At 37.8% G+C, this 12,242-nt stretch overlaps 1 protein-coding gene across 3 annotated transcripts in view; it reads left to right on the forward strand.

Annotated features, from left to right (window-relative positions):
- Positions 1-1,457: 1,457 nt before the first annotated feature.
- The window catches only part of TSHR (thyroid stimulating hormone receptor), a 46,796-nt gene continuing 36,011 nt past the window's right edge, over positions 1,458-12,242 (forward strand). Inside the window, exons 1-2 of one of the 3 annotated variants that reach the window (XM_032444990.1) lie at positions 1,678-1,792; positions 2,003-2,055. In XM_032444990.1, the coding sequence (XP_032300881.1) occupies positions 2,048-2,055 (8 nt within the window). In that variant the 5' untranslated portion in view covers positions 1,678-1,792; positions 2,003-2,047. Of the gene's footprint in view, positions 1,797-2,002; positions 2,056-12,242 lie in introns of all 3 variants that reach the window. The other 2 variants (XM_015865237.2, XM_032444989.1) reach the window with 2 other exon arrangements.

Below are 12,242 nucleotides of genomic sequence, written 5' to 3' on the forward strand. Positions count from 1 at the left end.
TATCCAGAAAGTGTCTTCTTGCATGTAGTGACTTGCATTTTCCTCTTCCTGTTAAGCTATCAAAGTCAATTTAAAAATATGATCTAGGGTTTACAGACCTCCCTAGCCTGGAGCTATATGTGGGTTTGCAAACAAACTTTTGGTTTCATCATCCACATTCATTAACAGAACCAGCTTGTTAAGGAAAACATTGGCCAGAGACACCAGAAGGTGTCCAGGTGAAGAAAGAGCATGGCTAGCAGGGTGCATCCCTGTGGGCTGGTTATCAGGGCAGCAGAGCAGGACAGTAACAGCATCTCACCACTCCAGCCAGGAGCAGGGCAGCTGGGGGCACAGGGACAGCCCTAAGCATTGGACACCTGCCTGGGCATGGGGACTGGCTGAGCCAGGCTGGGACATCAGCCTGGATAGCTGGCCTGGTTCACTGAGACCCAAGTTTGGATGCCCAGGCCTCTGCTGACATGGAGCCTTGGGCCAATACAGAGTTTTATTCCTGTTTGGTTTTTGTTGTATCTGTATTACATTTATTAAAATTATGACCATGTCTCATTTCTTCCTGTTGAGCAGGTTACTTCTCTTGATTTCCTCCTTCCTAGAGAGTTACGAACACTTTTGTTGACATTTAGTTGACATTTTTCTTGTTTTGTGAATGAGATGTGCAAGGAGAAATGACTGGCATTTAGATGGAAAAAAAAAAAAAAGTGAAAAGTATTGAGGCAAAATATTAATGAACTTTCTTTGCGCTTTCTTACTGAATTCAACAATTATATGTATTTCTTAATATTTATATCTATACTTGTTTCTAGGATATCTATACTTGTTTCTAGGAAGCATCGCTTGTGTATAAAGAAAGCTTGAATTAAATGAGTCTTAATCAGATCTTTTCAGCTTTCATTGTCTGTCAGATGCAGATCTGACTGCTGTGATGTGTGTGTGCTTTGTAAATCCGTATCCCTACCAGTCACCACTTAAAATGACAGCGGTTACACCTTAAGGTTGGAAAGGGCCCTTAAAAATCATACAAACATTTAATTACTAATGTAGATAGACTTCTAAGATCACCTGGTCCAACCATTGACTCATCACCACTACTCCCACTAACCACGTCCCTAAAATCTACCGTTCAAGCTCGATCTGCTGTTCCAGGTTGACTTAGTATTGCTCTGAACAGCCCCGTCCCTCCTCTCTGCAGCAGAGGTTCTGGAAAACAGATGCGGTGCCCACAAGTCACTCCGCGGCTCGACGGGCTCGTCTCGCAGCCAGCCTCGAAGGTTAAGCGGCGAGGCCGCCCGGTGCCGGGCACTGCCGCGCCGGACAGCAGCGGCCGCCCTCGGCAGGTGGCCTCGGAGCCCCGCGGCTGCGGGAGATTCTGCTGTACCGGAGAGCGGCGGGAGGGGGCCGGGGAACAAGGGCTCTGCGGGGCGGGACGGGGTGGGCACAGGGGGCCGGGAGGGGTAGACCGAGCCCTCTCGAAGCATCTGGCGCTCAGGGCTTTGAGAACCGGTCCCGCTGCGGGAAGGGGAGGGTTGTCCAGCAGAGGTGCCGCCTCCCCCGAGCTTTTTGCTCTCGGTGGGCCGTGCCCTCTCTTCTCGGGAAGCGAGGGGGAGAGTGAGAGAGGGTGGTGAAAGATGCTGTGGCTGCCTGTCGCCTTCCAGTTGGTGCTGGTGCTGTGCAGCCAGGGCACGGAAAGGTGCCCGTCAGCCTTCTGCGAGTGCTCCGACTGGGATGACTACAAAATTACTTGCAGGAACATTCACTTCATTCCCAGCCTTCCAGAGGACACTCAGACCCTGTAAGTAGTGGTGGGTTAGGAGAGGTAGAAGCTTGTTGTGAATATTCTTATTTTGTAAGCATGAGATGCTCTGAGTAAATGCTCTGTGAGAAGTGTCAAGTGGGAAAGTGCTGTAACTTACCAGGGCAGTGCAACACAGTGGGAAACAGCAGTGAACAGAATGTGCATGTGCCTGGAAGACCTAAGAAACGTACCCCTCATGCCTTACAGAGCTATGAAGAGATTCCTGACTGCTGGACTTCAACAGTTTGGGGTATGAGAAGGTAAAATTAATGGCTGGACTGTGTGTGAGCTAACTGAGGGGAAGACTGGATTTTGTGTATCCCATGTATGGAGGGGGCAGAAGGGTAGAGCAATTTTACAGTGCAAAAAGGACTTGTATGTACCACCTTGCAGACAGTTTTGTGTAAGCTTCTGAGCACTTTCAGCTTCCTTGTCAAAGCCTGACAAAAAGAATCCATGGGAACCAGTAATCCCAATGTACTGATCAGAAAACAAAGTACTTCAGAAAAGCAGAAGTGTGGAGCATGTAATACTGCAGCAATTTCGGGACTTGCAAAAATGATAGACGTTTCAGAGCAATTCAGGTATGCAGCAGTAGTGTTTAGATCTATTATCATTACCTTGAGATATCACATCTAGATTCCTGCTACCAGTCCAAATAATGTCATGTGCCCTTATCTGTCAGCTCTGAACCTGTGTATGGGACAGATACTGTGGGGAAATGGAAATGATAGTGGTCATCTTTAGCAAAGCAGCTGAATGACTGTCTGTCTTGTACAAGTCACAAAAAGTTTCTAGCTTCCAAGAGGAAGTTCATTTGTTAGCAAATTACTTTCCAAAGAAATAAATAAACTCATTTAACTGCAGGATAAAACCATTAGAAGTTTTAGGTCTTGATAATGATATTATCAATACTTTATTTTAAAATATGAGCCATTAATGTATTTGAAGACATTTGAATGGGCTCCTCAAGGTTATTTAACACCTAACAGTAAAGGCTTAGTAAATTAATTCCTTATCTGAAAAAACAGAACAATTTATGTGTGATGTTTACATTGCTATGTGTGATTTTTTGGGTTGTTGTTGTGTTGTCTATCTGGATAGTATAATGCAATTATGCAAGTACTGCAATTGATAACATTTTAAAATAAATATGTTTTATGTTACACACTATACTTTCATATATATGGTTCATTTATCTTCAACAAGCAATAATGTTACTGTATGCAACATACAGTAGGTTCCCTGAAATCTACCATGATAGGGTAGAAAATAAAGCAGTTTCAGTTTACAGGAGAAATATGCTTTTGCACAGGCTTTTTAAATAGTTGATAGTAACAATAAGATCACATAATGGAATTGGATGCTTTCTCTGGAAATGCTGGCTTGAGGGCTGAGAAGTACCTCTCTGTACACAGCTTCAGTGGGCTGTTGCAGTTCGAGTGAAGTAATCACCAGTTTAAACACTAAGGAACACTAAGATCATACGCTGCTGTTTAAAAACAAAACAAGAGCACGGTGAAAATCTTATTTCCATGAAGAATGATTAAAACTTTTTTTTTTTTTTTTTAAATTATTGTTTGGGTGTTTTTTAATCATCTGAACTAGTTGGTACGACCCTTGCAAAGTTCTCAAGAAATGGACCCCCTACATAGTCAGTACAAGAAAAGAAAAACAATTCTGTTAATGACAACTGTAATTTTACAGTGTGTAGTAGAAAAGGTAGAACATGGAATGTACAGCCCGATCTGAAAACAAATAAGAAAATTCTCCAAGGAAATAAGGAAAACACGGCTCTTTTCAAAGAAAAAGTGGCAGTGGCCTTTCAAAATTTGGTTTGTAGTTTTCTCTCTGGATCAAGTGTGTATGTTTTCTCTCCATTATCTGAATGGCAGAAGTCTGATGTATATTCTGCTGTCTCTTAAAGTAACTTTGCTTCTTTGTGTGTGAAATCTCAAGCCTGCTTATTTTAAAATTTTCTTACGTGGCTATTCAGTTTTGTAGGATCTGTAAAGCTGGGATTCACTGTAGTGGATCTAGGAATGCTTTGCCAATTTTGGAGACGATAACTCTTTTCAGTGCATGGGATCTTGAAACTCCAATTAAAGTTTCATTCCAATTATTCAGCTGGGGCTGTTCTCATTTCTCTGTCCTACTTTAGGTGAGTGGTGAGAGCTGTTTTCTTCAGTTTTGTTTTGAAACAAGTCATGACAATAAGAAATTACAAAAATTGTATATTTCCAAATTCAGCTAGTAAAAAACCTTTGTGAACTTCAGCCACGAAAGAGTGTTGGTTTTAAACTGGTTTTAATGTATTTTTCTAAATATAGTTGATATGGGTACTTATCCAGAGTTGCTGAGTGCACAGATATTTTTCTTGGAGTTGCTTCTTTTTCTGTTCAAGATTTCAAGTTTTTCTTCTTTCCCCTTTTCCTTTTTTCCTGTGTGTGTAGTATAGACAGACCTTGTTTCGCTGGTTGATGTTGAGGATTATATACCCACTGCAGGTCTAAACAGTATTGAAATATTCTGCTAAATAAAATGAAATTACATATCAGTGCTTTTGTGGTAACTATATTTTCACATCTCTGCACAGCTGGCAGCCTGGCCTTGTCTGGCCCCATATCACCCCCTTCTGACTCTCATTTGATTCTGCCTGTGTCCATTCTTGGCTCTATTCCTCCTTTACAGCTTTGCAGGTTATACATGGTAATAATAGGATCCCCATCCCAACCTCACAGGTGGCAGTGCTTTTCTCTTTCACTAGCACAGTGCTAGGATGGAGAACTTACTGACAGTATCTTGTCTTCCCTGGTTCAGTTACTCCTAGTTCCTTCTCTGTTTTTTCTAGTAAGGTATGCATAGTCTTGATGGACAAGATGCCATCATTTTTATATCACGCTATTTCTCCTTGATAGTCTACCATCAGCAATTACAGGTAGCTGAAAAGATGGAAATCTTACCACCCCCCCTGAGAGAGCCTAATTACTCTTAAAGTAGGAATTGCACAGATCAGTTATAGGGAGATTGAAACCTATAGTTTACTCTTCTGGCTTCATATAGACTGATAATCTGCATTAATCCGCATTCACAGTGCAGCTTCTTTCCCTCATCTTTTAGTAACTGGCTTTGTAACATCTCTGCAATCTTGATTTTGAAGAAAAACCCTGAGTCATGAATAGCTTATGATCTACTGTCATTTAACTGTAGCAAAAAGGTGTTTCTAACAATTGTGTAAGGGAAACTGTGTATGAACAGTCTCATCCCAAAATATTTTATATAAAATGCTGCGTACTTGTTAGAGAATTTTGTTTGATTTCCTATTTAATATGCTATAGAGGCATAGATATTAAAGCCAAGAGGACGCTTTTGGTCATCTGTTCTGGTATTCTGCATGAAAAAGATCATAAAACATCCCAAAAGCTACAGATAATTAGAGCTCTTGCTCCCTTGTTTGCTTCTTTGTTTAGAAAAATAATCTATTGGTTTTAAAATAATATTAACAGTAGTCACATACAGCTCTTGCCAAATTACTCAAATGGTTGAGAATTCATGATTTTTTTTCCCTATTTTGGCTACGGTTTTCGGCACAAAGAATTGCACTTAGATATTGAATTTTTCACTTTCAATTGCCACTCTTGAGGAGCCAACCTCCCTGTACTGACTCCAAAAAACTCAGGCTTCTAATTTTGATGCTCTGAACTGCACATAAGGACAGTGCCAGAACTACCCTAAAGCAACTGGCTGGAATAAGCTGTTTGTCTCAGAAGATGAAGTGTTGCTTTATGCCAGTAGACTTGTGCATTCTTCATCACAAAAAAATGACTATTTGTTTTCAGTAGAAATTCAAGCAGTTCTGATATAGCTTTGTGTAATTTTTTTTCTAAGAGTCCTCTAGTAAATCTTAATAGTATTAAAATTGACATTTTTTACATTTTTTCTATGTGTTCATAATGTTTGTTGTATGTTAAAAAAAGGGGGGGGGGGCGGCTGGGGGAGAGGGTGTCAGAGATCTTTCTGAATTATAAAGTGTTTCTGGTCATTTAACAAATGTCTCTAATATTTTTTAGGCCTGTTTCATTTCTATATGTATGACCTCAGCACAGAGGTTTTCTTCATCTCACAAAGCCAGATGTCACTTTTTAGTTTGTACAGAATTGCAGGAAATTTTTAAAATGATTTTTGAAATATAATTATTAACTAAAGCATGCAGTTCTGTAATCTGTACTCAGCTGGTCAGATTCCAGTCCTTATTCACAAATAAACCTACAAAGATTTCATTAAAATCAGTCTTTACTGGAAATACAGCTTACTGTATCTACTTCTTAATTCATATGTCTGAAAGAAAATGAAATGAACAAGAAAAGAAGCTGAAAATAAAGCTGTAGCATAAGGAAATGGTGAGGAAGTAGGGGTAGCTGGAAGATATAATTTTGGTGGAGAAGACAAATATTTCCTCTTTTAGTAAATCTGTACTGAAAAGGTAATACTGTGGCTTGGAGTTGTGATTTTCCAGTCAATATGGATGTACATGTTCAAAATTATGTCAGGAACAAAAGTCTTGTTCTGAACTACACATATTTCAAAATCGTTATCAGGATTACCTCAGCTGCCTCCATGGAGCCGTGTGCACTTGTGACAAAACACTGCAATGGAAATAGCTTCTGAAGATATCCTTGAATAATATTTTCTTTGTAATTGCCTTTGCCCATAAAGAAGAAACAAAATTATTTCCTGTTTTAGCCTTTGTTCACTCTCTTGCTGTGACAGATAATTCCACTTTTCCCAGACTGCACCTCTCCTGGTGGAGGAAGGAAGAGGAATTTCACCACTGCAGAGGCTCTGCAGGAACATTATATTTTGTTTAGTTTGCATTACCACCTGTGCAAACTCCCTGATTGAATGGGTAAAGATAGAACTACATACTTAACACGGAGTCTTCTGCTATGTGGAGTCTTTTGATACTCTTTTGGCAAGTATTTCCTTTCTGATAGAGAGGTGTGAGTTGAAAGTAGCTTACTCCATTAATTCCTGAGGAAAATTGCATGTACAGACACTTTGGAGTGTCCTAGAGCACAACAGTTTAAGAATTATTTTACAAGGGAGATAGGAATGACATTATGAGCCTACTCTTCTATTACCTTCCAAAGGTAGCAATGGTGAGCAAGTGAAGTTCATAACGTCTGAAAAGGGCAAACATTATGCATATGTTCCATTAAGTCTAACAGGAAGATCTTGCTAAACGAAAATGTTGACTTGAATATATGCATGTACTCTTGAACATCCTTTTTCAGGTGTTATAAATATGAGACATCTCCAGTCAGGTTCCATGCAGTGGCAAAACAACTATATCTGTTTTGTTCTTTACTTCTATCCTAATCATTCCCAACATTCATTTTCCTTTTTGACCTCTGCTGCGCAGCTGGCAGCAATTATAGGCACTTAGTGGTCCTGTAATTAGAAACAATAGCAGACAGCAATTACAGTCTGTTCTTGCTCTCTTTCTTCTAGAAGATAAGCCTCATTGAGGTTTTCTGAATTTTCACGTTCCCATTTGAACTTTTTTTTAAGGTCGTTAATAGACTCTCAACTTCATACTTTAGAAATGCATTTGGAGTCCTCTGTCCTGTGCAGCCAGACTGAGGCAAGGGGTCCATTTTAGCAGTGGACTGCAGGAGGGCACATAGTGCCAGGTAGTCTCTCCAGAGCTGGCCAGAATAAATCATCCTAGTCTTTACAGTGCATTTGGGTGTGAGCTGACCAATAAAAAGCTTTCTGAGCAGATGTTACTAAGCACACACCAGGACTTTTAGGAAACCATCTCTATGTTTAAGTATCTGCTTATCCATATAAGAAAATAGCTCAGAATTCCCATGCTGTGTGACACAAACTTTCTTATAAATTTCCATTCAGAACACCAGTTTTCATTAAATGGGAGTATACTAAAGGTAACTGTTGTATATTTTGTTACATATGTTTTCATTTCAAAACAAACTCAAAATAATTCAGTAAAAGAAATCATTGATTCTCTCTGTAGACCCAGGCAGATCACATGTTGCCTTGAGATCAAGAGACAACTAGGATAATTTTAGCATGTCAGCAGCTCATTTTCCATGTTGAAATATAAACTGCAACAAAATCTCTCTAGGTGCTATCACTGTGCTTACTTCAGTCAGGAGCACTGGATTTTCCAGAATCCCAAATATTATTGCTTCTCATTGTCTTCATTAAGGTACCAGGGCCCTGAAATGACTGCAAGATCTAAAATCTGCTGGCATGAAGTGGGCTCTTTACATATATGAAAAATTTTATTTCTCAAGTAAAATAAGATATTTTGCACTCTTTAAAACATTGGGTACAAGAGACACAAATGTAGCTGACAAGCTGCTGTGCTCTTAGCAGTCTCCAACTTAGTTCATTAGGGCTTTTTTTTTTTTTTTTTTTTTTTTTTGTTATACTTTGACATGATTCCTGTAATTATTGAGGATGTGTGAGGGCTGAGTCCAGGAGAACACAAAAATATATGTTTGAAGATAAGATTTTGAGGAACTGAAACTGTACACTATACTTCTCATTCCTGTTTTGGTAAATCAGCACTTGACAGTAGCCTGCCTGCAGTACATGTGAAATTATTCCACTATAGGCATTTAGATCTCTTTATAATGCTTCCTGAAATGATCCTGTTTTCAAAATAAAATCACTTGTTTAACGACTGTGTTCAGATTCTGTAAATGCATTATATGGCACATACCAAACATTTACTGATTTTGCAAATATACGAAACCTCTGTGTGAGTCAGATTTGCGAAAATTTGCTTTCTTAACCAATACCAACTGAAAACATACTATTCTTAGCACTTAGCAAAATACTCTGTAAACATCTTAAAGATTATAAAATGCTGTAACTATTTTGGAGATTTACTTTCCTTTTAGATTTATATCAATACACTCTGTTCCTCAGTCTAGGAGAAAGCTGTTGTGTGCTTGTAAAGAGGAATGGGCTGGAAATTTAATGTTAAAAGAAAACAGTGTAATGAAAACTGACTGCAGCAGCAATTCAAGGTTCAGTGAACTGTACCACTTACAGAATCAAACTGTTAAACATCTGAAATATTTTCTGAAGTTACAGATTCCAAATTGAAGTGGATTGAGATTATCACAACTAATTTTCACTTTAGACAATGAAAACACAAAAATTAGTTTCTACTGCCAAATTACCCTTATCTTTTGTAATCGTGTGTAATTAAACAATAGTGAGATAATTATTTCTGCTCAGAATGGAAATAGTTCTTCATTTTGCACTTATACGGTTCCTAGCACTGGCTGTGGTTCCATGCCATTACAAAGGAAGTCTAAATGCTGCAAAGATACAAGAAGATACAAGGAATGATAAGAAACGGGGGATGGGAAAATGTATTTATTTTAAATCGAGTCTTACTCTCACTCATTCCTATTCTTCATTTGGTAGTTGAGATGTGTATGTGTTGCGAAGAAACGCATAGTTAGAAAATAATGTCAAGAACCCTGAAACCATATTATTTATGACTTATTCTTGTCAACTGCAGTGTCACTATATTTACTTATTTCCATTAAGGTGGTGGGATTACAGAATGCTATGCCTTTTAAAGAAAAATACATAGCCAAATTTAATAACATGAATGAGATTTGAGGAAAACTTTAAAAGCACAGATGTATGTAAAATACAGTATTTTGGAAGCACGTTATGTTGTACCAGGTGCATAAAATGATTTAAATGACAACCTGGAAGACAACTGATATTTTAATGAATTTGGTGTGTTTAATGATATTTGGTAGAAAAGCAATCAGTTATTTTAAGAAAGCTCATGTCTGGCTTGGACTTCAGAAATAGTTAAATACTTTTACACATTAAAACAGCTTACTGGTATTTGAAAAATAAACTGACTTCAACTGAAACATGCTGTTTTCAAAAAGAGTAGAATTTAAAAGTAGCGCATGCAGAATATCTAGATACTACAAAAGGTAAAGCAAAAATCTTGTGAGAAATACAGCCAATGAATAAATCTCATGCCTATGTTGTGTTTTATACAGGATGTCCCATCATGTATGTAACTTAACTTCTACTTTCTCTATTTGATGCAGAAACAGCAGTTATATACTGGGTTTGTAAGTACCTGGTGTACCATGAAGTTCACTGACAATTTTCTTTGAGTTGTATGATTTTATAAACTGCAATAAGCTGATAATTTCAAAGTTGACTCCCAGTTTTGATCAGAACTCATTTTATGAATGTAAGGTAAAATGATACAAAGACAGTAAATAACAAAGATGGTAACAGATATTCAAAAGGTTATTATAAGGAAAGACTCACCAATATGGATGCCTTCTCAGGGAAATACTGAGGCAACCTCCGCCAGAGAACAGTCTCCAAGAGATGCTGCCTTAGTGGTGGTCAGCCATTAAATGAGGTCTATAGCCTTCCAGGAGCACACCTAAATTACTCTCACCTGTGCTCCCACAGCTGACCCAACACTTGCCTCAGCTGATTAATCAGAGGTTCAGGCTGTGATTACCAATTTCCTATACAATGAATATGTCTGTGGGCTTGGAAAAAAACTTCCTCTGTAAAGCAAGTGCCTAGATGATTTTTAGAATTTTAGAGGTTTTTTTATCGTAATGTTTTCCATACTGGTACATTGTATTTCTGATTTAATGTTTGTTCAGCTTTGCTTTGAATAAGGAGAAAACACTTAAAACATCTTCAGTGGGTACAGTTGATTGATAGTCCTAGTATTTATACATAAAGTCAAACACAAAGGCCTTACAAAGACCTTAGAACTGGGCAGAGCAGTTGTACATTATTTTGTAATGACCGGTTTCAGTTTGGCATAAAGTGCAACTAGTCACTATTAATAATCTCATATCCCATTTAAATTTTCCTTCAAGTTCTTCAAATTTTTGTTAGCTTTTACTGGTTGATATATATTTGTATGGAAGCATTATCTTCACTATGTTATCTTCACTTCATCTTACTACAAAGGAATAATTCTAATTTACGTCTTCTCCAGCCACCCTTACGTAGCACTGAAAAGGATACCAAACTAAACATTAAGCAATTATAGTTTCCAAATTGTTTGTTTTCTTCATATCTTAGAATTTTTTTACTCAGCTAATATCCTTTATTAGATTTCTCTATGAGTGCAGTTCCTCACAAACTTCTTCCTTACTAGTTTTTGGGTAGTTTCAGTATCTCAACTGGAACTTGACCTCTGTCTTGTAGACATTTATATCACATTACTTTTTCAGCTCTGACAGTTCTGAAATCTATTGAATTTCATTTAGTTTGATGACAAGTGGCAAGTAACATTTAGCAGAGTCAGCACTTCCTGTGAAGTCTTCATTTTTTGCTTACATCCAGCAAAAAAACAATCAGTGGTCACAAACTGAGCAAGAAAAAGTTCTGTAATTATAGATTGGTATTTTCTGCTTGCTAAACATTAGTAAGCAAGGAACCTGAAATCAATTCTTGTTTCTCTGACAGCACCACTGTGCACCTTAGTGTGTAGGAAGAGGATATGTTAGATTTAAGAACTTATTTTTCACACAGAATGCTAACCAAAAACTGAGCAGAGTGCTTCTGTTTTGAATGGCTCTAGCATGTCTTCAGTTTTTTAGGGTTGTGTCAGTTTTGACATACAGTTTATAACAATCCTTTGGACTTCTGCTTAACTGTGGGAAAACAGGTAAGCAGTCCTTTACCGAATTCTTGAGTAGTTTCCTACTTTTACTATTACTTTTCTTTTAGTCTTTTTGACAGTTCTACCACGTTGTATGTAATACTAGGGTTAGACACTAGGTGGTAATCGTCTTCTAGTCAGCTAAGTGCATTTCACGTTGTGACTTGAGTTTTCATCTTTGTTTTTCTGCATTGGAAGACTACTATGAAGTTATTTCATAACAATAAAAAGAAATATCGTTAAAATGATTCATTAAAATTGTTAAAATGAAGCAAATATGAATAGTTAGAAATGAATAGTTAAAATGAAGCATATATGCATAAGTCTGAATTTTTAAAGTCCTTGAACTTGCATTCCTGTTAGTCAGGAGCAGGGTTGTTCCTGTGCATTTATAAAATATTTTAGAGTCTATGTATTTTCCAAACCAAAGCAACAAGAAGAAAATGAACAAAGAAAACAAAACAAGCAAACACCAAAAGGAATAGTTTATTCTCATTGAAGAATAACTAGTCTAACTGTGGGAAACAATCTTTTCTGAAAACTGTTTTGGAAGATCATAGGAATCAAAGAGTGAGGTGTTTCAGTCATTAGCTGGATATTTGAAGTACTTGATTTTTGACTAAGAAACTCTGCTTTCTAGGCTGGCAGATGTTTGGTGCAGGGGGAAGCAAAAAATATGAAGTTCTGAACAAGCAGACTAATGTCTTTCTTATGAGTTTTGTTCAGGCTTCA

The sequence above is a fragment of the Coturnix japonica genome, chromosome 5 (assembly GCF_001577835.2).
Source record: "Coturnix japonica isolate 7356 chromosome 5, Coturnix japonica 2.1, whole genome shotgun sequence".
NCBI lineage: Eukaryota > Metazoa > Chordata > Aves > Galliformes > Phasianidae > Coturnix > Coturnix japonica.